This window comes from Eretmochelys imbricata, chromosome 9, assembly GCF_965152235.1.
Source record: "Eretmochelys imbricata isolate rEreImb1 chromosome 9, rEreImb1.hap1, whole genome shotgun sequence".
Classification (NCBI taxonomy): domain Eukaryota; kingdom Metazoa; phylum Chordata; order Testudines; family Cheloniidae; genus Eretmochelys; species Eretmochelys imbricata.
The window spans coordinates 440,349-466,651 of NC_135580.1; the positions used below are offsets into that span (position 1 = coordinate 440,349).

General features: G+C 41.9%; 1 protein-coding gene across 17 annotated transcripts in view; it reads right to left on the reverse strand.

The window, feature by feature from the left end:
* Positions 1-26,303, reverse strand: part of DLG1 (discs large MAGUK scaffold protein 1) — a 451,639-nt gene that overhangs the window by 265,564 nt on the left and 159,772 nt on the right. For 11 of the 17 annotated variants that reach the window (XM_077826700.1, XM_077826702.1, XM_077826697.1 and 8 more), the window contains exon 5: positions 11,861-11,959. The exons of the other annotated variants lie outside the window; for them this stretch is intronic. In XM_077826700.1, coding sequence (XP_077682826.1) covers positions 11,861-11,959 — 99 coding nt within the window. The remainder of the gene's footprint in view (positions 1-11,860; positions 11,960-26,303) is intronic. 17 annotated transcript variants of the gene reach the window in all.

The window sequence follows — 26,303 nt, forward strand, 5'->3', positions numbered from 1 at the left end:
AATCCCTGGGACTTAGGCATGTAAGTCCCCAAAGGAGAATGCAGTCAGTGTGGAGGGTAAACCCCTCAGCCCAACAGCTAACTAACTAACTAGAACTACAGTCACCAAGAACTAACTAACTATAGAATACAAACAGTCTGAATCAAAACTAGGGAAACGTGGAGACCTTGCACAGCATGACACCACAGTTCCAACGACCATCACTGGCGGTAAGAAAGAACTGACAAGGCGCTGGGTCGGCAGGGTCATATATTGAGCGCCATGGAGGCGCCACTCCAGGGCGCTCCACAGCTGACCCGACTGTTCCTGCTAGGGGAAAAACTTTTCGATGACTGTGTATACAGCACACACACACCTAACTGGAATTTATATGAGCAATCACTCGATGAAGAATTACTTCTCGTGTCTTGCTTACACCACTCCTCCTAATGCATCCCAGAATGATGTTCGGTTTTTTTTTTCCAACAGCGTCACACTGACTCCTATTTAGCTTCTGGTTTACTATGACCGCCAGATCCCCTTCCGCAGTTCTCCTTCCTAGGCAGTCATTCCACATTTTGTATGTGTGCAACTAATTGTTCCTTCCTAAGTGGAGTACTTTGCATTTGTCCTGATTGAATTTCATCCTATTTACTTCAGACCATGTCTCCAGTTTGTCCAGATCATTTTAAAGTTTAATCCTATCCTCCAAAGCAACCCCTCCCAGCTTGGTATCGTCCGCAAACTTTGTAAGTGTGCTCTGTATGCCATTATCTAAATCACCGATGAAAATATTGAACAGAACTGGACCCAGAACTGATCCCCGCAGGACCCCACTCATTCTGACCTTCCAGAATGTCTGTGAACCAAAGATAACTCATCTCTGGGAATGGTTTTCCAACTAGTTTTGCACCCCCCCTTATAGTAGCTCCATCTGGGTTGCATTTCTCTCATTTGTTTATGAGAAGGTCATGTGAGACAGTATCAAAAGCTCTACTGAAGTAAAGATATACCAAGTCTACTGCTTCCCCCATCCACAAGGCTTGGTACCCTGTCAAAGAAAGCTAACAGGTTGGTTTGACATGATTTGTTCTTGACAAATCCACGCTGTTACCTATCACTAAGAGAAGGTTACTCACCTTGTGCAGTAACTGAAGTTCTTCGAGATGGTTGTCCCTATGGGTGCTCCACTTTAGGTGTCTTGGCACCCTGCGCTTGTAATCTGAGATTTGTAATAGCAGTGCCCCAGTTGGCCGCTACAAGCAGCTACTTAGCATGCACAGCCAACCATCCCTGGGTTCCTTCTTTACCCCAGAGAGTCAGCGTGAAACTCTGAAGTAGAGAGGAGGGAGGGTGGGTAGTGGAGCACCCACAGGGACAACCATTTTGAAGAACTTCAGTTATTGCACAAGGTGAATAACCTTCTCTTCTTCTTCGAGGAGTCTCCCTGTGGGTGCTTCACATTAGGTGACTATGGAGCAGAATCCCTCGATGGAAGGAGCTTCGGAGTATCTTTGTTTATGGTGGATAGCACTGAGAGTCCGAACTGAGTGTCAGCAGAGGAGTGTTGTTCCAGGGGATAGTGTTTGGTAAACGTGGGGGCTGAGGCCCAGGTAGCTGCCCTGCAAATATCTACGATGGGTATCATAGAATCATAGAATATCAGGGTTGGAAGGGACCCCAGAAGGTCATCTAGTCCAACCCCCTGCTCGAAGCAGGACCAATTCCCAGTTAAATCATCCCAGCAAGGGCTTTGTCAAGCCTGACCTTAAAAACCTCTAAGGAAGGAGATTCTACCACCTCCATAGGTAACGCATTCCAGTGTTTCACCACCCTCTTAGTGAAAAAGTTTTTCCTAATATCCAATCTAAACCTCCCCCACTGCAACTTGAGACATTACTCCTCGTTCTGTCATCTGCTACCATTGAGAACAGCCTAGAGCCATCCTCTTTGGAACCCCCTTTCAGGTAGTTGAAAGCAGCTATCAAATCCCCCCTCATTCTTCTCTTCTGCAGGCTAAACAATCCCAGCTCCCTCAGCCTCTCCTCATAAGTCATGTGTTCTAGACCCCTAATCATTTTTGTTGCCCTTCGCTGGACTCTCTCCAATTTATCCACATCCTTCTTGTAGTGTGGGGCCCAAAACTGGACACAGTACTCCAGATGAGGCCTCACCAATGTCGAATAGAGGGGAACGATCACGTCCCTCGATCTGCTCGCTATGCCCCTACTTATACATCCCAAAATGCCATTGGCCTTCTTGGCAACAAGGGCACACTGCTGACTCATATCCAGCTTCTCGTCCACTGTCACCCCTAGGTCCTTTATTATTGGGAAATTATTGAGAAATGCTACTGATGTGGATAGCGCTCCAGTGGAGTGTGTATGAATCCCAGCTGGAGCAGGAATGTTGCTCTGATAGCACAGGTGGATGCAGCCAAAAATCCACTTAGTCTGTCTTTGTTTAGAGATTGCCTCACTCTTTGACTGCTCTGTGACTGAAAGAGATATCACGATTTTCTAAATGTCTTTGTTCTTTCCAGGTAGAAGGCCAGAGCTCTGCAGACGTCAAGAGTATGAAGGGATGCCTCCCTGGTGTCAACATGGGGTTTCGGAAAAAACACAGGTAAGTAAATGGGTTGCTTTAAATGAAACGAGGCTACTTTATGTATAAATTTAGGGTGGGCTCTTAGGATCATTTTGTCTTTATGAAATGTGGTATAAGGCGGATGTGCCATCAGGGCCCCTAGCTCCCCTACTCTTCTTCCTGAAGTGATTGCGATAAGGAAGGAGACCTTCACAGAAAGATGTAGCAATGAGGAAGTTGCAAGCAGTTCGAATAGTTTCCCATAAGGGTACATAGCACGAGGTTAAGATCCCATATAGGAGCAGGATGTTTTAGAGGAGGGTAGATGTTGGTCATGTCCTTTAAGAATCATTTAGTTGTTGGATGAGCAAAGATTGTGGTTCCATCCACCCTACCATGAGCGATGCTAAGTGTACCTTTATGGGACTACTGAAGAGGCCCGCCTTTTCAAGGCCTAGTATATTGTCCAGGACTCTGGGGCAGAATGAGGAGACAAATGGTGAGCCTTGCACCAGGTGCAGAAACGTACCCACTTATGAGCATATGTTTTGCATGTGCTCAGTTTGCGACTATTCAAGAGAATGTCTTTAACCTCCTCAGAGTAATCCTGATCCAGACCCATTAGCCATGGAGTAACCAGGCCTTGAGATGGAAAACCGCTAGGTTGGGGTGAATGACGTGGCTGATGGCCTGTGTCAGGAAGTGAGGAAGTTGTGGAAGGGTTCAAGGAGGTTTCATTGCCATCTGTGTTAGGTATGGGAATCACATCTGTCTGGGCCACGTTGGTGCAATGAGTATGACCCTGGCTTTGTCGTGTCTGATTCTGTATAACACCCAGCAGAGTAGAGTAATCGGGCGGAACACGTACATTAGCAGTGCTTCCCATTTTGTGAGCAGAGCATCGCCCAGTGAGTGGCGCCTGAGCCCCGCTTAGGAGCAATATTGAGGTATTTCATATCGTGAGCTGTTGTGAATAAATCTATAGTAGGGAACCCCCACTGGTTGAATATGGTCACGGGGGTTGGGTAGCCCATCTCCCACTCACAGGTTTGTAAGAAATGTCTGCTCAGATGGTCTACCATGGTATTCTGAAGTCCTGATAGGTAAGCTGCAAAAATGTCTATCTTGCTGGATATGCACCATCGCCATAGGTGCAGTGGCTTGATGCAGAGATGGTGTGATCGAGCTCCGCCCTGTCAGTTTATATAAAACATGCTGGCTGTGTTGTCCATGAGGACTTTGATGGTATTGTTGTGGATAAGCGGAAGGAAGTGTTCGCATGCTTTTCCGACTACTCGGAGCTCTAGAACATTTATGTGTAGGCTGGTTTCTGCTGGGGACCAGCGTCCCTGGATGGCGGTGTTGTCCAGATGGGCTCCCCATCCTCCGAGGGAGGCATCTGTGGTAATTGTTATAGTTGGAGCTTTTTGTTTAAATGGGACCCCCAAGCAGATGTTTTGTGGTTGCATCCACCATTTGAATGAGTCCTTCACTCTGCGGGGCATAGAGAGCCATTTGTGGTGGGAATGCTTGTGCGGTATATGGCAGGTGCGGAGCCAGGCCTGTAGGCATCTCATATGCAGTCTGGCATCTTTGAATACATAAGCTGTAGAAGCCATATGGCCAAGGAGTTGTAGGCAGGCCCTGGCAAACGTTTGGGGACTGTCTGTGATCACTGTTATCAACCTGGTTAGTTTGAGGAATCGCTGTTGGGGTAATCTCGCTTGTGCAGAGAGGCAGTCAAGGTATGCCCCTATAAACTCTAGTTGCTGGAGAGGGACCAAAGTCGACTTTTGGATGTTTATTTGAAACCCTGGGTTGGTGAAGAGGGTTATATTGGTTTGTGTAGCTTGTACTGCCGTCTGCTAAGTTGGTGCTCTTACGAGGTAGTCATCCAAGTATGGGAAGATCATTTCCCCTAGCCTTCCGGAGGTGAGCTGCGGCGATGGCTCAGACTTTGGAGAATACCCTTGTGGCTGTCGACAAGCCGAAGGATAGTACTTTGTATTGGTAATGTTGATGGCCTACTGTGAAGTGCAGAAATCGCCTGTGTGCTGGATGAATAGTGATGTGAAAGTAGGCGTCCTGTAGATCGAGGGACAAGAGCCAATCTCCTTTCTTTAGTGCCAGAATTAAGGTTGCCAGTGTAACCATTTTGAAGCACTGCATCCTTACAAACTTTTTGAGTTTGCGTAAGTCCAGAATGGGAGCCACCATTCTTTTTCTGTTTGAGAAAATACCAGGAATGAAACCCTCTTGCCCTGTGTTGAAGTGTACTATTTCCACAGCTCCTAGTTGCAAGAGATGGTTTATTTCCTGCTCAACAAGGTGTCGTGAGAGGGGTCCCTGAAGAGGGACAGGGAAGGTGGGTGGGGTAAAGATAAATGGGATAGAGTAGCACTTCTGAACAATTTCCAGCATCCATTTGTCTCTAGTGATGTTCTCCCAGACAGGGTAGTGTGGTAGCAGGCGGTCTCCAAAGAGACTGGAGGTCATCTGATAATCTGGAATGGAAGAAGATTGAGGTCTCAAGCCCTTGACCAATACTTCAAAACGACTGATGGGATGTTGAAGATTTGAGATGTGACAGGTTGATCCTGGTTCTGCCTACACCTCACTTGTTTCTGGTTGCCGCGTTCATCATATTATCTCTGAGGTTGGGAGTACGGGGTGGGACGGAATCTTTGGGTATAAAATCTGCCCTGTTTTTTCTTGTTGGGGGGGGGGGCATAAATACCTACGGTCTTCAAGGTGGTTCTTGAGTCCTTTAAGGTATGCAGACATGCATCTGTGCTTTCTGCGAATAGTTTTTGTCCCTCTAAGGGCAGGTCCTCAACTGTGGCTTGTACTTCCCTAGGAAATCCAGAGAGGTGGAGCCATGATGCTCAACACATGACCATGGACGTGGCAATAGACCGAGCTGCTGTGTCAGCGGAATCAAGGGAGGCCTGCAGGGCTGTTTTGGCAATTAAGGAGCCCTCTGCAATGTTAGCTTTGTATTGCTCCTTTGACTCCTGCAGCATTTGTTCAATAAAATGCGTCATCTTACAGGAGGGTGGGACAGTGGCAGGTGTCTCCCATATTATCTTTGCAGGATCCATTATAGCAGTGTTGATGGGCAGAGCTATCTTTGCTGATGGGGATGACTGCTAGATGTCAGTAAATTTGTGCTGGGTCTCTGGCTGCTCTGCTAAAAAGACGTTCATAGATTCTGCAATTCTTTTAAGTAAGTCCTGGAAGAACTTGAAGTCATTGCCTTTGGTGCGAGACAGTGGTATAACTGTTTCATCTGGGGACAAAGATGAAATATGGGTGGGTAGTATTGTGTCGTCTTCACGAACCTCTTCTGGCTCCGCCCCCTCTTCCTCCTGGGCCTCCGATGGCGGTGGGTTCGTGGGTGAAGAGGACACGGTGGCCCTTGATGCTGGTGGGTTAGGGGGTTTAAGATTCTGGGCTCTCTAGATTAACCGTGGGTCCCATTTTGGCAAATTGGGTGGCATAACAACAGGCGGTGGCATCCATGGTTGTGCCTGCCAGCTTTACCCTTGCATAGGTGGTTGTTGCTGAGAGGATCCTGGTTTCAGGGAGGAATGATGAGGGGTAGAAAGAGCTGAATCACCCTCTTCATAGTCCTCACTAGATAAAGGAGGTGCATATCCACGAGGAATGCCTATTCGGCTATGTCCTGGTCTGACTGGGGTACCGTCGGTGCCAAAGACAGGGGTTCATGGCGTGGAGGAGATTGCTAGCAGGGATTTGGAGCAATCAAAGTTTTGAATTGCTCTGCTCCGGCACCAATAGTGACTGCTCCAGCTCCACTCTGACTCTGCTCTCCAACTCAAATTAATTTTTAATTAAATAAAAAAGTGCATACCGTAATTTTGAGAAAACATTTTTATTCAGACTTTTAAAACAATTTAAATGTCATCAACAATGATACAAATTAGAATCATTCATGATTCATTCTGTAAAAAATTATTGCAGCAATCAAGTCATCTTTCATAGCCTGCCGCAAATCGTTTAAAGTTAACTTTTAAGCCGAAAACAGTCGCTCTATACTAGCTTGAGCATGCTCGAAGCAATTCTACAGGCAGCCTGAATGCGGTGTGGGTAGTTGTGAATGGCCTCAAAAACAGACTTAACTTTTAGCCTACCAATAGGCTCCATCACCTCACAATCTTCCCGAAAGTTTCTCTCGAATAATGCTTCATTACAATTATGAATCGCAGAAACTTACCAGCGTCTTTCTTGTTTATCCAATTCCTTTTCAAAGGCGCCATCTTTTGAAAAATTGGTGCTTGAATTATCTCCATTTCCCTGTGATGGTTGAAGACATCTCAGGGATGGACACTCAAACAAGTTCAGAGTGGAGATGGACGTTTGAGAACAGCCTGCTATTTCTGAAGGATGTGAACTTTCCGAAACTGCAAATTCGACTGTTGAGGACTCCTTTTGTTGTGTTTCGTTTTCTTCAACCTCTTTCGCAGAGTTCAAATGAAGCAATAGATTTTGTTTTTCGAGTCGTTGAGCAATATCAAGGAGCCCTTCCTTTGCATTTGGTATTTCCCTTGAGGTAAGAAGAATCCGATACCGTGGGTCAACATAAACTCCAGCAAGGAAATGAATATTGTCAAAAAGCTTCTCTTCGCATTTCTGCATGGAGGATAGAATTCCTTCTGCAATTTGTCCACCATTTTCTTTCAAGAATTTTGACAGTTTTCGCCATTCCTTCGTTAAAACTCCTGGGGTTACATTGACAGCTTGAACATTCAAGGTTGTTTGGATCTGCTTTGCCAAGAGGTCTCGCAGATTCTTCACTTCATCCCATTCAGCGATTGTTAACTTGAGTTCTCTTGTTCCAGCGGCAGCCACTTGTTCACAGTAAGATTGAAAAACGAGAAGCCAATCAATCATCACGTACGTTGAACCCCAGTGAGTCACAGTATCCAATGATTGAGTTACCACATGTAGATCAAGCAGAACACTTCAAATACTTGGGGTTTGTAGTTTGACAACAACTTGTCAAATTTTTGCCAGAAATTTCTTCACATGTTCTTTGTTCAGTCCATCCCAGATTGCCAACTGAAGAGTGTGAATACCACACCTCATCATTTGGACTTCTGAGTCGTCCTCATGAAGCCATGTTGGAAGTATGAGGCTAGGGTCATTAACCCATTGCGCAGCAGCATCCATGTTGAGTTCATCCATTCCTTTAGTTCTTTCATCAGGCAAAATAGCTTCAGTTCTGTCCACACATCCCTGTTCTCAGAGGTAGAAATGGTTTCATTGTCCTCGCTGAAATTTTTGATGGCACGTCATGTTTGCCGCATTGTCAACGCAGATGCTCAGCACTTGCATTTCACTGATCCTAAATTTTTCTAAAATAACTTTTACTTGACTTTTCACGTACAACAAATTGTGACGCCCTTCAGTGTAGATTATGTCCAAGGTTTTTACCACAGCTTTATCTTTTCCTTCTTCGTAGTACCGAGCATTGATTGCAAGGAAATTTCTGTTTCCACAGGTTGCCGCATCCATTTTCAGGGAGCACAATTTTTGCTCCAAAGCTTTCTTGAGCTCTTCGCGACCAGACTCAGCTGTGCTGACAACTAAATGATAAACCGCATTGTGCCCCGTCAAAAAGCCATTTCACCTGCAATTTTTTGGAATCCTTTGTTCTTTAGTCTGAAGGTAGTGAGCGGTGTTGAACTCAAGCAAACCATTTCCATCAGCCCTTCACAGAAAGTACTGGCATCCATGGTGACTGTAACCTTTGAGGACTTCAAATATGAGTCAAGTTTTGTTTGCTCAATTTTAGATTTCTTTTCAGATGAAGCTCTGCAAAAAATCTTTTCTCCAAGAGTTTTCAAAGAGCCAGATGAACATCATTTAGCCACGTCAGCTTTCTGTTTTGTCTCATCTTCCTGGTCCTCTTTTGTAACCAGAGCTGCATAGTTTTCAGGATGGTTACATTTTACATGCTGCCAAAGGTTGAAACTTTTCACGACACTTGCTTCACTTGTCTTGAAGCTACATGTTTTGACAGACTTGCAGCCGCATTTATTACCAGTACTTTCAATGATACAAAGAATGTCACAGTTAGTGTTTGCTGGTTACTTGTGATCCTTCTGCTGGCTTTGCAATAGCAGAACAATTCACATTATGTCATATAACGTTTTTCTTTAGTTTTTAACAACACAGCAAAAAAAAAAAATCATTTTCATAAACATTGCCAGAGAGATAGTCCTTGAGACTGCATCTTATTTATCCATGAAACATGGTGGTCAGTGGAAGTTTTCTCATACTATTCCACCAGTGTGCCTCAACCCTGTGGAAGGAAAACCACCTTTAAGGTTGAGAAGTAGTTCAACTTTCAAGTTTCTCTCTTAGTCTTTCTGCTGAGACTGCAAGAAAGGGTGCCAATTTTTATGTGAACACCTGTCCACTACAAATTGGATAAACCACAATGCAGCAGATGGTAATGACTTTCAATCACTATTAACCGGGCCCAGATTTAAACTGATAACCTAGATATAAAAATCTTCACACCTGTTACAAAAAACTTGAACCATCTAACCCTCTTTTTCTTAGTTCGTTTTACATGGCTTTTTACACTATAGAAACTATTCCCACCATATTCTTAACAATTTAACACCTGACAGTGTTCCTTTAACGTCAAATATGACATGATTATGAAAACATCCGCAAATAAAGATTTCTGAAAATCATACATTCATGATTTGAAAGAGACAGTTGTATTGAAAGTCAAGAAGTCGCAGTCATTGTGAAAAGAGGGGGAACCAGGGAATGGAAAATTTGCATGTTTGGCGTACAGAAATACAGATCCTCTTTCACCCTGATTACCCCACTGCTGGCTGTGACCAAATGACACTGTTACACATTCAAGATAGAAATTCAAGCCCTTATTTCAGGTTTGCCGCTTCACATTCACTTGGCCATCTACCATAGCTTACTTCCTTCTGTTAAAATTATACAATCTGACTGATGAAGATCCAGAAAGAGTGTTGGTTTTATAGGCCTGAGAATAATGTGGTGGTACTGGAGGAAAACTGTACTAGAGCGGTAATAAATGTATTATTGGTTATGTGTACATGATAGAGCAGATGAAATACAATACATCTAAAATCAACAGTGTCTTTTTTGACGGGCATGTGGAAAAGGGAGTGTGGGAATATGTGAGAGAATCCTAGTTTTTCTAGCCCTTCCATATTTGTTGACTCTAAGTAATTGTTATTATTCTTTTCACACTATGAAAATTATAAAAGCAATACAAGCAATAAGCAATACCTTAGAGACAAAATACTAGCATAATAAAATAAAATGTAAAAAGGAGTGAGCCACATCATCACACTGCACTGACAGAAACAACGGCTTAGTTCTCAGTTTTACTCTTTTGCGTCCTAATTCAGAAAAGACTGACACTATACTAAAGAGTAGCACTGACAACAGTGACGGACTGAGGCTGGAACACTGGCATGCCAGAATCTGGGCTTTGTCTCTGCATGGGTCATCTGAAGCTATCCAGCTAAGGACAGTGCACTACTGGTAACAATTAACGATATTGGCTAGTGGTGGGAATGCAGCAAGGATAAGAAACAGACTTGATGGGAGAAGTGGTTAGCTGCCTCCACATCTTACCCAGGAAAAACAGGGGAGCAGTGTTGGCCCACATCCATGTATCTGTAGCAACAACACCATTCGCCTAATTCAGTACATAGTATGCATGGCAAATGAGAAGCATGAGAACCCACACTTCCACTTCAGCCTTAGCCAGGTGTGTGGCTTATATTTAGTTTTGGTGGAATAAGAGAACTTAGCTAGCCAGTGAGGGAAATAAGCCAATAGTGATCACAGGCATCTAGGAAAAAAAAAAACCCAATAACCTCAGCACCAGAACTCTCCACCAGCTAGCAAGATCTCCTTTCAGTGGTAGTGTGAACTCAAGCTCCAAATTCATACTTCTGTGGAAAGATAGTGGCATTCCTGCTGGGATTCTTAAAAGGAAGTGTATTAAAATAAAGGAAATTAGAGTCTGTAGAACATGCTCCTTCCGCCCTTAAAAAACCACAAATTAAAGACCACATAAGTAGAATGGAAAGCCAGCGCCTTCTACTTTCCAGATTCCTTATTGTATATACAATTATTTCCTCTACTGAACCTCTGCTCCTGTCAGAGAAACCATTACATCATTAGAATACTGCAAGGACTGGATAGTGATCTACTTATTCAAAACATTACAGTTTTTATATATTTAATTTCTCCACTGAGTAGAAAAGGGTTTACTCTGATTAACTGATCATTATTATTTCTGTTGGGACCAGAGACTGAGTAGAAGACAAAGTTGCAGACAATAAGAAATTCAGAAGTTTAGTCTCAGCTTAGTCTCCTTTTTTGCCTCCCATCTCATCTTTTTCTTAGAATAATGTTGCTTATCTAGTCCTTAGCATTTCATAGTAACTTAACTGTTTTATAGTGACTTTTGAAAGTCATATGTTTTTTGAAGCCCAGAAATATTATTCAAATACGGGTATTTTACCCTTTTTCTGTTTTTGTCAGAGTAGAAAGTTCCCACTTATCTTCAATGGTGTGATTTTTCCATTAGACTTCAGTATCACCTAATATGTTGAGAACTTTTTAGAAGTTATTGTCAGAGTATTTAATTCTACATGTAACTTGCACTGAAGCAATTGATTATGCACACTCTGTAGGGTCACTCCCACATCCAACAATCTTCAAACAATTCTTACATACTTCTATAGTGCTACATATGATTTTAAACATATTGATCATTTAATGACACTAAAATTTATTTCTAATTAATTTATTTCCATGATAAACACCCTCAATAGTATCTCTGAAATATTTCAGCCTCCTTTGCTGCTTTAGGATATAAAACCTAACTAACTTGAAAGCCAGAGAACACAAATTAAGTTACAATGGTAACCCCAGACAAGCTGACACCTTGAAACAGGAATTTCTGGAAATAGTAATGTCCTGATCCGGCAAACATTTATGCACAACTTCCTTAACCTTAAATGATCTAAAAGATACCTCAGAAAGGACACTCTCTTAGGCTTACAGAACAACAGATTTTAAAAAGAAAGTTGTTCTTATATTTACAACTTCAAGCACAAACTGCAGTACTTCCTTTGCACTGTATATGGATTCACTTTATAATGCATGGAACACACCTGACTGCAACAATGGAAAAATGTTATTTAAAAGAACAGCTATAAAAATAAATAAAAAATGGGGAAAAAAAGAGAATAAAAACCTGTGATGTAGAGGATGGGATGACAGTGGTCTCAGCAGGGACTGGCGGGACAGAGATCACAGGGAGAATGGGAGAAGAGGGAGGAACAGCTTCTGTTGGCTAAAAATCATCAATAAAAAAGGTCAAAAAGGTGATACAAAGTAGAAAAACACTGAAACAAATAAGACAAATTGAGGAAATGTGCAACAGTCATTTAAATGGATTTAGAGATTAAAAACATTTAACAATAAAAGTTGATATCTTTGAACAACAGACTCTTAAATACATAAAGATGTTATCTTACAATACATAGTGCATTCCACTATACAGTACCTACAAACACAGGGCTCCAAACTGAGACGTGATGTCTGCCCACAACATCTATTGTCAACAAGTCACTAACTTCACAGGAGCAGGAAGGGCCTGATCCAAACCCCACTGGAGTGAATGGAAAGACTTCAACTGACTTCAGTTGGCATTAGATCCAGACCACGACACACCATATGTTATCTACAGCATAAAGGGCAAGTGAAAGGAAACAACTGGCAAATTGAACAACTAATGTAGTTTCTGGTTACTTCAGAAAGAAAAATAGTAAGGTCTGGACTACATGTTCTGCACTGATTTAACAAAACTGGTAGAAAAACTGATTTAGTGAAATTGGTGCAACTCCCTAGTGTGGATTCAGTTTTACCAATATAAAGTAGGGCTGTCAAATGATTAAAAACATTAATCATGATTAATCGTTGATTAAAAAAATTAATATTGAACAATCACGCTGTTAAACAATAATAGAATATCATTTATTTAAAATTTTAGATGTTTTCTACATTTTCAAATATATCTAATTCAATTACAACACAGAATACGTGTACAGTGCTCACTTTATATTTAATTTTTAATACAATTATTTGCACTGTAAAAAATAAAAGTGTTTTTCAATTCACCTAGTACAAATACTGTAGTGCAATCTCTAACATGAAAGTTGAATTTACAAATGTAGAATTATGTACAAAAAAAATCTGCATACAAAAATAAAGCAATGTAAAACTTTAGAGCCTACAAGTCCATTCAGTCCTACTTCAGCCAATTGCTCAGACGAACAAGTTTGGTTACAATTTGCAGGAGATAATGTTGCCCCCGTCTTGTTGACAATGTCACAAAGTGAGAACAGGCGTCCTCATGGCACTGTTGTAGCTAATGTCACAAGATATTTACGTGCCAGTTGCGCTAAAGATTCATATGTCCCTTCATGCTTCAACCACCATTCCAGAGGACATGCGTCCATGCTGATGATGGGTTCTGCTCGATAACGATCCAAAGCAAAGTAGCATATTCACTTTCATCATCTGAGTCAGAGCCCACCAACAGAAGGTTGATTCTCGTTTTTGGTGGTTCGGGTTCTGTAGCTTCCATATTGGAGTGTTGCTCTTTTAAGACTTCTGAAAGCATGCTCCACACCTCGTCCCTCTCAAATTTTGGACGGCACTTCAGATTCCTAAACCTTGGGTCGAGTGCTGTAGCTATTTTTAGAAATCTCACACTGCTACCTTCTTTGTGTTTTGTCAAATCTGCTGTGAGAAGTGTTCTGAAAACAAACATGAGCTGGGTCATCATCCGAGACTGATATAACATGAACTATACGGCAGAATGCAGGTAAAACAGAACAGGAGACATACAATTCTCCCCCAAGGAGTTCAGTCACAAATTTAATTAATGCATTATTTTTTTAACGAGCATCATCAGCATGGAAGCATGTCTTCTGGAATGGCGGTTGAAGCATGAAGGGACATATGAATGTTTAGCATATCTGGCACGTAAATACCTCACAATGTGGCTACAAAAGTGCTATGTGAATGCCTTTTCTCACTTTCAGGTGACATTGTAAATAAGAAGTATCTCTCGTAAATGTAAACAAACCTGTTTGCCTTAGCAATTGGCTGAACAAGAAGTAGGACTGAGTGGATTTGTAGGCTCTAAAGTTTTACATTGTTTTTGAGTGCAGCTATGTAGCAAAAAAAAGTCTACATTTGTGAATTACAGTTTCACGATAAAGAGATTACACTACAGTACTTGTGTGAGGTGAATTGAAAAATACTATTTCTTTTATAATTTTTACAGTGCAAATATTTGTAATAAAAATAATAATATAAAGGAGCACTGTACAGTTTGTATTCTATGTTGTAACAGAAATCTATATATTTGAAAATGCAGAAAAATATCCAAACATTTAATAAATTTAACTGCTTAACAATGCGACTGGGATTAATATTTTTAATTGCAATTAAGATCACGAAAGCTTATGCTCAAATAAATTTGTTAGTCTCTAAGGTGCCACAAGTACTCCTTTTCTTTTTGCAATTAATCAACAGCCCTAGTTTAAAGGTGTTCGTAACAAAAGAAAATATACAGCTATAAACAGCTTTATGGGGGGGTTACTCAGATTTAATTATATCAGTTTAGGACCCGAATTAATTAAGTCAAAGGAACAAAATTTATAGATAAGTGCTAAAACAATTTAGGCACACCCTTCTGTGCTAAAATTTCATGGAGTTAAATAATTTTTAAAGGTACATAATTTAAAATACTGTTCCACCACCAAGCAGTAAACAATATGAACTACAGGCAACATCCATTAAAATACTGATCCGTGTAATAGCAGAACAAAGTTAAGACTTACTGTATATCAAAACATGATTTTCCAAATAAATTTAAGATAACATGATTTTAAGCGCAACAATACAAAAAACAGCAAAAATTTTAAACCATTTTAAAGAATGATTAAATAGAACAAGAAGATTTCAAAATTATGCATAATATATTTTAAATATATTTCTGCCTATTTACACTATAAGAAAAGGCATTTCAGTAACACTTCAAATATTAAACTCTTAATATTAGAAAACAATGGTTTAACATTTTAAGGGATTACTACTAAATTGTTCTCTCAAAGGTATCAGAATATCCTTACAACTTTAAATACACAGCCTCACAATTTTTAAAATATTACATTTAACTGTAGAAACGAGATGCCTCTAGAAAGTTGATGGTACACAGATGTATCCAAAAGTAACAAAAGACAAATACATGCACAATATAACAGAACTCCAGTTATCAACAGGTCTTGGAGACATATGTTACCTTAGATAATGGTGATCTAGTTAACTATCTTGAGAAGTTACATATACTATAGCCTCCTGTATACAAATCTCTGGTCACTTCTTCAACCAACCTCACTTGCACGTCATTTCACTCATTTTGGAATGCAAAGACGACAACCCTTTTTAACCACAATTTGAGCTATCTGTATTATACACTAAGAGCTACACTAAAAGAACATTAAGGTTGTAAAATAAATCCTCAAAAGTTAGGAAATTACATAATTAAAACTGTCTAATTTATTTTTAATAGTTTTTTGTTTGTGACTTCCTAGGTTTTTAAAAATGCAAATTGAAAATGATAATTTGATCCTGTGGCATTGTATTGACATCCAAATGGTTCATCAGTGGGATTGGAGCCTTTAGATCTCTGCCACTTAAGCTAAAGGAGTAAACCAGTGATTCTCAACCGTTCCAGACTACTGTACCCCTTTCAGGAGTTTGATTTGTCTTGCATACCCCACATTTCACCTCACTTAAAAATTACTTGCTTACAAAATCAAACATAAAAACACAAAAGTGTCACAGCACACTATTACTTAAAAATTGCTTACTTTCTCATTTTTACCATATCATTATAAAATAAATCGATTGCAATACGATACTTGAGCCTGTTTTTCACTTGTGACCAGTGTCTGAAACCCGAGCCCTGCCACCTGGGGCTGAAGCATGTAACTTAGCTTTGTGGGGCCCTGGGCAACTGCCATGCTTGTCACCCCCTAATGCCGACCCCGAACTTGTGACCATCCTAAACCAGTCCTGTGACCCCACTGAGGGTTGCAACCTCCAGGTTCAGAAACTCTGATCTCGATTAGTTGAATACTCCCTGGAAGACCTCTGCATACCCCCAGGGATATGCACACCCCTGGTTGAGAACCAGTGGACTAAACAATAGCAGCAGGAGGTTGTCGTTACCATGTGGACCAGTCGATTTGTTTGTCCTTTCTCCCATCGGCTCCTAGGCTTCCCTTCCCTGCTCCAATGTCTCCCCCACTCTCTGCCACTGGCCCCAGGTGTCCTTCCCCAGTCCTTCTGGTGAAGCACTGGAATGGGTTACCTAGGGAGGTGGTGGAATCTCCTTCCTCAGAGGTTTTTACGGTCAGGCTTGAAAAAGCCCTGGCTGGGATGATTTAGTTGGGGATTGGCCCTGCCAGAGGGTTGGACTAGATGATATCCTGAGGTCCCTCCCAACCCTGATATTCTATGATTCTCCAGGCTCTTACTCTCCACCTTCAGTCTTATTGCCCAGCCATTCACAGCTTCTCACCCTGTCTTCCCAATACCCCACTCCTACCCACTGGCTCAGCTCCAGCATCCCATCCCCCTGGATCCCTGGCCCAGTTTCCTTTCCAGGCCCTGTCTCTCCTTCAGTTTCTTCCCCCCCCCCCCTTCTACAGTTAGTCTCAGTTTTTTCTTTGCATCCCCCTCTCCCCACACCGCTCCTCATCCAATCTGTCTTCCCACTGGAGCTACACGCTTACTCCAGCCAGCTTCCAGCTGTTGCTCCTCCAACATGAAGTGCCAATCCACCCCTACTTGAGCTCCTCATCCCAGTCTCCTTGACCAACAAATCCCAGTTCTCCCTCTGGCCCCTTGTCCTGTGTAAGACAAACCCCCATCACTGTCTCCTAATCATCCTCTTCTGCATCACCAGGATCTTTGTCCCAGTCTCCACCTCCCATCCACCTCACATGTTCCCCCTCCCTCCATTTTTCTCCTGGCTCCCTAATCCAGTCTGCCCCAATCTACCACCCCCCTACTCCCAGGTTCTCTTTACCCTTACAATCTACCAGCTCTCAGTCCCAGTCTTCCTCTCCCGCAGCCCTCAGTCCCTTTGGTCCAACCTATTCCCCACACCGCATCCCAGTCTGGCTCTTGTCCTCTCTATATTTGAGACAGACTGCTTCCTCCCCCATGATCCCTGGGCACTAGGAGGGCACTGAGAGAATAGGAGACAACCTCTCTGCTTTCAGTTCCTGTGCCTGAGCCAACAGTGGCCCACAGCAGTTAGGAACTACAACTCCAGGGGAAGTCCTGCTCAGTCCCTGGAGCCCTGAACTGGAGTATGCTCAGTGCAAACAGAATCTTCAGAGGTTTTAGATTCTAGTGAGCACAAGTGAACTGAGATTTTTCAAAGGCTTATAAATAGGTCAAATTTTCACAGGGATAGCAAAAAGCACTTTCCTCACACAAGGATGACCTTTCCTCGTGCCAAATTTCAAGTCCCTGCCCCAAAGCAGGGAGGATCTAGCGTTTACAACCAATTTGTTAATATGGGCAAAACAATATATTTTTCCCTAATCTTGTTCTTGGAAATGCTGAACCATTTTTGCTAAAGCGTTCAAAAAAACCTGAGCCGGAGGCATACACCTGACATCATCTCTTAGCTGGAGTATGAAGCGTTCAGCTAGGAAACTCCAACCGGTACTGAATGCTGCACCACATCTCCTCAGCACCATTGGCTACCACAGACACATCAGATCTGTCCTGCACTCCCTACATTGGCTTCCCATGGAACACTGAATCAAGTTTGAGGTCCCAGTACATATTTTCAAGGTGCTCAATGGCCTTGGCATAGGAACAAAAGCACCACAATGAAGATTGGAGTTGACCACTTCCCTCCTCTCATACAATGAACTTCCTACAGTTAGGTTAAAGCTCATCTGTGTAGCAGACACAGCTTTCTAAGGGGTTCTGAAAGGAACTTCCCCAGGAACTAAGACCACCCAGGAATGAAGGCCCACCACAAACTTCACCACCTGCCACTCTAAGTGCAAGGTGAATTTTTTTGACCTTGTCTTCTCTAACATACATACAGGAATGTGGGCGGGTATGGGTGTGGGTAATGTAAAAAAGATCCTAAACAAAATACTGCACTGCGCACACAATCTGAAGTATGCAAGGAATGAGATTTTTGCCTCGCCATAACTGCTCCTGCTACTCAGGGGGAAACCCATTGAGGGGGAAAAAAACAGTTACTTGTCATTAGTGGTGATCCAATTCCTTTCATGAGTACTGAACCCACACAAATTTCTAAAAACTGAAGTTTATGGCTATTTTCAAATTATCTTCAAATATGCAAATTATCCCACTAATTTGCATAAAGTGTGATAAAGCTGAGCAAATCATGGCAGCTAAGCAAACTGCTGCCTCGTAAGACTCAGTCTTATTTATTTAAAAAACAAAACCGCAGCTCTTTCTTCTATGTACAACTAAAGCAGTATGAAAGTGTTGAGACTTAGTAACAGTGGTTGTAGCAGTGTGCTGAAACCATCCTCACCAACACTGACTACTGTTATAGAATGTTTCCAGAATCAACTGAGTGAGGCCACAATGTGGTAGAAAGGTCTCTGAGATACATACAGTACCTATCAACAAATCCTATTAGATAGATAGAGATACAGTATCAGGCTTTGTTGAAGAGCACATATCAATTTGTGTCTTTTTGTGAAGAAATACCTAATACCAAATTTCATCAGTTTCACATGAAGTACATAGTTTTCACAGTTGTCAGTTCACACTAATCAACATTGAAACTGAAATGATAAATAACTTGAACTACATTCACAAAGATTGTGTGGAAATTTATATTTTTTAAAGACATCAAAAGTTTAAATGAGTTGGTGGAACAGGCACGCAACACATAATAGCCTAAAAAACTTTGTATAAACTTGCATTGTTTCCCCACAAATTCTCCTATCGTGGCTTTTGATATACCACTGTGTGAAATATAAATATCTTTAACTGGTGGCATTATGATAGCATAGAGGCCTAAAATTTTTTTGAATCCCTGGTAAATTTAAAAGAAAAAATCATATTTTAGAATATAAAAATAGCATTTTGAAATGTGTAAGAATTTTGCAAATATTACACTGGTTTTGAAAACCTGTGTCTCCCCTAAAAAAAGTCTTCATTTAAAAATCGTTTATACTAATTTTCTCTTTTAATTAAGGCATTTAAACCCTGCTTTAAATGGATACAACACAACATGACCTACAGCATCAGTAGGGGGTTTATATATTTTGAATTGCATTTGCAGATTATGTATTATAATTTGGTACAATTTCTATATAATATACATTTCAGAGGAGCAGCCATGTTAGTCTGTATTTGCAAAAAGAAAAGGAGTACTTGTGGCAACTGAGAGACTAACAAATTTATTTGAGCATAAGCTTTCGTGAGCTACAGCTCACTTCATCGGATATACATTGTTTTATACAGAAATATATATTACCACATTTTATACTACTAGTGTACTTCTTCTAGTGTTAATTTTTTTAAGCTATTTTAGAAATTTGCCTTAAAGGGAGTTTTGTTCGATAATGTTGAAACATTAAGATAAACAACCTAATTGTTATCAGGTAAATGCATAGGGATTTTGCACTGGAATAGGCTAACCTAATTTTTGTAACCAAAATCAAACCATTTAAAAACTAAAGTATTAGATGTGATTTGCTTTATAAATAGATTATTTAAAACAGAAATAATCAATACATCAACTGGTGAGGCCAATGTAATGAGCGCTCCAGAATTTTCCATTAAACACCAAGAATTTAGCAAAACAAGAATACCCTCCTTTCCCCATCCCCAACAAAACAGAACAACGAAGCAGCACTTGAACTGAAAACTACAAAAAGTATTGTGTGCGCATCCCAAAAAATGGAATTAAAACAGGGCATACTACAGCACTGCTACAGTACAAGCGTGGGATGAATTCCACTGCAAAAGGAATTCAGCCCTCCCTCCACCTTCAAACAAAATGCTTTGTGGAAAGCAAAGTGCAAATTTGTCCCTTATGGCACAAACAATGATTAGCAAAATTCCATAAAAGCATGACACCTAAAATTTGGGAATATACCTTTTTCAGTGTCTCAAAATGGAATTCAAATGAAACATGCAGTAAATGGAAATTTGAAGGAAATATTACAGATAAGCTAGAGAAAACAAGAATATTAACATTTTCTACAGTTCGTACAGAATGCCCATTATACACTGTGTAACTTCATTTCTTTTCTGAAGGCATAAAATAATTTCCTAAGGAAAAACAACACTCTTTGTATCTAAAAACATGTGCTACTTTAAAAATACATACCTTTTCTAAGGAACAGTTAGGCCACGATCCATCAGAGCACCAGCCACTACTAGCTCTCACTTTGGCTGTGCTTTTTGTAGGACTCTTTTTTACACTATCACGTAGGTTTGTGAACTTGCCTCTGTGTATTGAGGACACAGGCAATGTTGCTGAACTAAAAGACTTATGAAGACCCAGTGCCTGCTGCTGATGCTGGAAAGGATGCTGTGGCCGTGCAAAATGGACACACTGAGGCATTTCCATCCTGGGATTCCTTGTAAAATCAGCAAGCCTGATGGTTCCGATTTCACAGCCATCTGGAGCATCACATTTGTGGCCATGACAGTAAGAGGTCATCAGACAGGTAATCCACGCAAGCCTTTTCAGAAAATTAATGTATTTTTTTTAAAAAAAATGATGTATGCTTATTCTAGAAAGGTTTCAAAACACTGTTTTCATTTTGTGAGTTATCCGATAGGAAAACAAAGAGCAAAATGCTATTTTAGCCAGTACTATGCATGTGTGCACACGCGCTTGCTCTATTTAAAGAGCATCATTAAGCTCTACACATAACGGTCCCTTTGGAAGGCACATATAATCAATGATGTGCATGGATTATTGAGTAGATGGCAAAGGTCTTCTGACATTTCCACAGGTCTATGAAAAGCAGAACATTATCATTTTGAGACAAATTTATTCCTCCCCTAAACTTCTTTACTTTGTATTGGGACTATTTAGGCACTTTTAACCACAAAAGAATTTTATGAACTGCATAAACTGCTTGAGATTCAGTGTGAAATAGTCTCCACAGTTATCTGATGGTTTGGATATTAAGATACAAACAGGAACTGACAGCTACTCCTCTAATTATCATAGAGCTGCCATGTCTAATAATAGAATCATAGAATATTGGGGTTGGAAGGGACCTCAGGAGGTCCGCTAGTCCAACCCCCTGCTCAAAGAAGGACCGATCCCCAACTAAATCACCCCAGCCAGGGCTTTCTCAAGCCTGATCTTAAAAACTTCAAAGGAAGGAGATTCCACCACCTCCCTAGGTAACCCATTTCCAGTTTCACTACCCTCCTACTGAAAAAGTTTTTCCTAATATCCAACCTAAACCTCCCCCACTGCAACTTCAGAAAATTACTCCTTCTTCTGTCATCTGCTACCACTGAGAACAGTCTAGATCCATCCTCTTTGGAACCCCCTGACAGGTAGTTGAAAGCAGCTATCAAATCACCCCTCATTCTTCTCTTCCACAGACTAAACAATCCCAGTTCCCTCATCCTCTCCTCATAACTCATGTGTTCCAGTCCCCTAATCATTTTTGTTGCTCTCCGCTGGACTCTTTCCAAATTTTTCCACATCCTTCTTGTAGTGTGGGGCCCAAAACTGGACACAGTACTCCAGATGAGGCCTCACCAATGTTAACTAGAGGGGAATGATCACGTCCCTCGATCTGCTGGCAATGCCCCTACTTATACAGCCCAAAATGCCATTGGCCTTCTTGGCAACAAGGGCACACTGTTGACTCATATCCAGCTTCTCGTCCACTGTAACCCCTAGGTCCTTTTCTGCAGAACTGCTGCTGAGCCATTCGGTCCCTAGTCTGTAGCGGTACATGGGATTCATCCATCCTAAGTGCAGGACTCTGTACTTGTCCTTGTTGAACCTCATCAGATTTCTTTTGGCCCAATCCTCCAATTTGTCTAAGGCCCTCTGTATCCTATCCCTACCCTCCAGCGTACCTACCTCTCTTCCCAGTTTAGTGTCCTCTGCAAACTTGCTGAGGGTGCAATCCACACCATCCTCCAGATCATTTATGAAGATATTGAACAAAACCGGCCCCAGGACCAACCCTTGGGGCACTCCACTTGATACTGGCTGCCAACTAGACATGGAGCCATTGATCACTACCCGTTGAGCCCGACAATCTAGCCAGCTTTCCATCCACCTTATAGTGCATTCACCCAGCCCATACTTCTTTAACTTAATGGCAAGAATACTGTGGGAGACCGTGTCAAAAGCTTTGCTAAAGTCAAGGAACAACACATCCACCGCTTTCCCCTCATCCACAGAGCCAGTTATCTCATCACAGAAGGCAATTAGATTAGTCAGGCATAACTTGCCCTTGGTGAATCCATGCTGACTGTTCTTGATCACTTTCTTCTCCTCTAAGTGCTTCAGAATTGATTCCTTGAGAACCTGCTCCATGGTTTTTCCAGGGACTGAGGTGAGGCTGACTGGCCTGTAGTTCCCAGGATCCTCCTTCTTCCCTTTTTTAAAGATGGGCACTACATTAGCCTTTTTCCAGTCGTCCGGGACTTCCCCCAATCGCCATGAATAATCTTCTACTGAAGATTACTTTAATCTTCTGCTGAAAGTGTAAGTAATCGAGCTGTACAATAAGAAAAGGAGTACTTGTGGCACCTTAGAGACTAACCAATTTATTTGAGCATGAGCTTTCGTGAGCTTGAGCTGTAGCTCACGAAAGCTCATGCTCAAATAAATTGGTTAGTCTCTAAAGTGCCACAAGTACTCCTTTTCTTTTTGCGAATACAGACTAACACGGCTGTTACTCTGAAACCGAGCTGTACAATGTATCACTTATGCAATGTTGAAACAGAGTGTCAAAAAAGGGATACTTCGATCTAAAATTCCACATGATTAGACAAGCTGATGGTTTGTTTTATTTATTTATTTATTTATTTAAACTGTGTAGGGGCCCAACCCTGCAACCACCTGCTGCAGAGTATGGCTCTTAAAAATGTGAGTAGTCCAATTGACTTCAGTGTGACATGTCACATAGGTAAAATTACAGTGGAACCAGGAGTGGAACCAATCATGCTAACACTGTATAAGAACTGACAGGTCAATATATCAACAAAGCACTAGCACAAAACTAAGCCACTATCCACTGAAGATCTTTATGGTAATTTGGTCTTTTAAATTGTCATAAATTTAGTATTTAATCAGGCAGTTCATGACCTCCTTTTTAAAAGTATCTTGTACTAAAAAAAAAACTTTAGATGCCTTTTTTTTGTAATTAACTTCTATTTTTAAAAAATGAAAGCTAATATTGTATTAAGACTCCACAAAAACAATCATGTTCTTGGCTCCCTCCTGTTGGCTTTGTAGCAGATATCAAACATTAATCCCAAATATTGCTACTATCAATTAATTTGAACAAAACCAAAAATTATGTTTTTCCACTCAATTTAACATAAAATATTTGTTAAATAGAAAAAACTTTAAATGATAGCCATTATGAATCATAGTAGTCTTTTCCTAATGTAAGAAGGGCTAGAGGTAGCTGACGTTTTATAGTTCATATTCATTGTATACTTTATTAATCAAAGCACTGGCCTTGCTCTACCATGTCTTTTCTTTGAACTGTCTGCTAGAGTGCCATAAGATATTAGCGCAGTGGCTCTCAAACTTTTGTACTGGTAATCTCTTTCACATAGCAAGCCTCTGAGTGTGACCCCCCCCTTATAAATTAAAAATATATTTTTATATATTTAATACCATTATAAATGCTGGAGGCAAAGAGGGGTTTGGGTTGGAGGCTGACAGCTCACGACCCCTCCCCCATGTATAACCTCACGACCCCCAGTTTGAGAACCCCTTAGCTGTTTCAGTGACCAGGCATGGTTTTGAGGACTCTGCACACATTTCCCAGTGAAGACTAAACACGACAATTCAGATCAACATTTGGGACCGTTATCTGTTCGACGGTCTGGAGCGGGTGGTAGTTATATCTGCCACCCCTCTCTCCAGGAAGATCAGCATTTGCAAATACTGTAACACTAGCCACTGAAGTCTGTGATAGTAACCCCTGCTATGAGGTAACTACAAAATATAACTTTTTGTAACATTGAGCCATGTTACTGGCAGGGCCCAGGAAATAAAAGAACAGCCTCTTACCAGAACTCCAGCAAGTCACATCTTTATTGTGGTATCAGATGTAAATATATATTTGGCAAAAATTTAATAACTTAAAAACCAAATGGATCCTTCAGCCTCGAAGGGAGTTTGGCAGACAGCTGGAGGAGGTGCTGTCAGTGCTTCCCTACTTTGAAATCTGTTGGGGGTAAAAACTTCCATACTGCTCTGTGGCAGGACCAGGCAATGGATGAAATCTATAATACAGTTGAGTGGGAGCACGAGCATAATTTTTGTTCTTCGAGATGTGTTGCTCATGTCCATTCCATGTTAGGTGTGTGTGTTTGCCACATGCACCAGTGTCAGAAGATTTTCCCTCAGTGGTATCTGCAGAGTACCAGCTCTGGTGACCTCTGGAGTGGTGCGCATATGCGTCAGTATAAGAGGTGCCACCGGCTCCCCCCACCCTCAGTTCCTTCTTGCTGGAACTCTGACAGAGGGGAAGGAGAGGAGATCATGAAATGGACATGAACAAAACATCTCGAAGTAAGAAGTAACAGTTATGAAAATGTAGTAACCCTTTTTTCTTCTTCGAGTGCTTACTCTTGTCCATTCCATGTTAGGTGACTCCCAAGCAGTATCTCCAGAGGCGGGTAGGAGTTCATGGACCTGTCGGTTGCAACACCATGGGTCGTGAAGGTGTGCACTGATGACCACGTTGCAGCCCTGCAGATGTCTTGGACAGGGACTTGCGCCAGGAAGGCTGCCGACGATGCCTGAGCTCTGGTCGAATGGGCCATCGCTATCGATGGAGGTACAATCTGTGCCAACTTGTATCAAGTACGGATGCAGGTGGTGATCCAAGACGACAACCTTTGAGAAGACACTGAAAGGCCTTTCATCCTGTCAGCCACCGTGATGAAAAGTTGAGTTGATCTATGGAAGGGTTTAGTACGCACTAGTAGAAAGCCAAGGCCCATCTAATGTCCAGGATGTGCAAACGCCTCTTCTCATTGGACGCATGAGGCTTCGGGCAGAAGACCAGGAAGAAAACATCCTGGTTAACATGAAAAGGCGACACCAACTTTGGAAGGAAAGCAGGATGGGGATGCAACTGAACCTTATCCTTGTAGAACACCATGTACAGGGACTGACATAAGAACTTTAATCTCAGAGACCCACCTCGCTGAAGTTAGAGCCACAAGGAAAGCAACCTTCCACGACAGATGTGAAAGAGAACAGGAGGCTAGAGGCTGGAAGGGAGGGCCAATAAGCCGAGAGAGGACTAGGTTTAGGTCCCATTGAGGCACTGGGTTCCAGACCGGTGTAAAAAGTCTCTCAAGGCCTTTTATGAACCTGACCGTCATCTTATGCGAGAATACTGATCTGCCCTAGATGCAGGGACGGAAGGACAATATGGCCCCCAGGGGCACCGTGATCAAGGAGATAGACAAGCCCTGAGGTTTCAAATAAAGCAGGTAATTCAGAATGGACTGCAGAGAAGACTAGGTCAGAGAGATCTTCTGCTCCAATGTCCAGCAGAAGCACTTCCACTTCGCCAGGTAAGTCACTCTAGTGGAGGGCTTCCAACTCGCCAACAGAACTCGCTGGACTTGAATACAGCAGGCCTGCTCCTCCGGGTTCAGTCACACAGCATCCATGTTGTGAGGTGGAGAGAAGCAACGTTCGGGTGCAGCAACCTCCCATGATCTTGAAAGAGCAGGCCTGGATGGTTGGGAAGCGTCCATGGGGGCGCTGTTGCCAAGTCCATGAACTTGTTGAACCAATGGCATTTTGGGATGTATAAGTAGGGGCATTGCCAACAGATCGAGGGACGTGATGGTTCCCCTCTATTCAACACTGGTGAGGCCTCACCTGGAGTACTGTGTCCAGTTTTGGGCCCCCCCACTACAAGAAGGATGTGGAAAAACTGGAAAGAGTCCAGCGGAGGGCAACAAAAATGATTAGGGGTCTGGAACACATGACTTATGAGGAGAGGTTGAGGGAACTGGGGATGTTTAGTCTATGGAAGAGAAGAATGAGGGGGGATTTGATAGCTGCTTTCAACTACCTGAAAGGGCGTTCCGAAGAGGATGGCTCTAGACTGTTCTCAGTGGTAGCAGATCACAGAACAAGGAGTAATGGTCTCAAGTTGCAGTGGGGGAGATTTAGGTTGGATATTAGGAAAAACTTTTTCGCTAGGAGGGTGGTGAAACACTGGAATGCGTTGCCTAGGGAGGTGGTGGAATCTCCTTCCTTAGAAGTTTTTCTAAGGAACACCTGCATGGCTGTGCACAACAGAATGAAGGACAACACACCTAATTAGTGGAGCCGCGCAGACGTGGCTCCA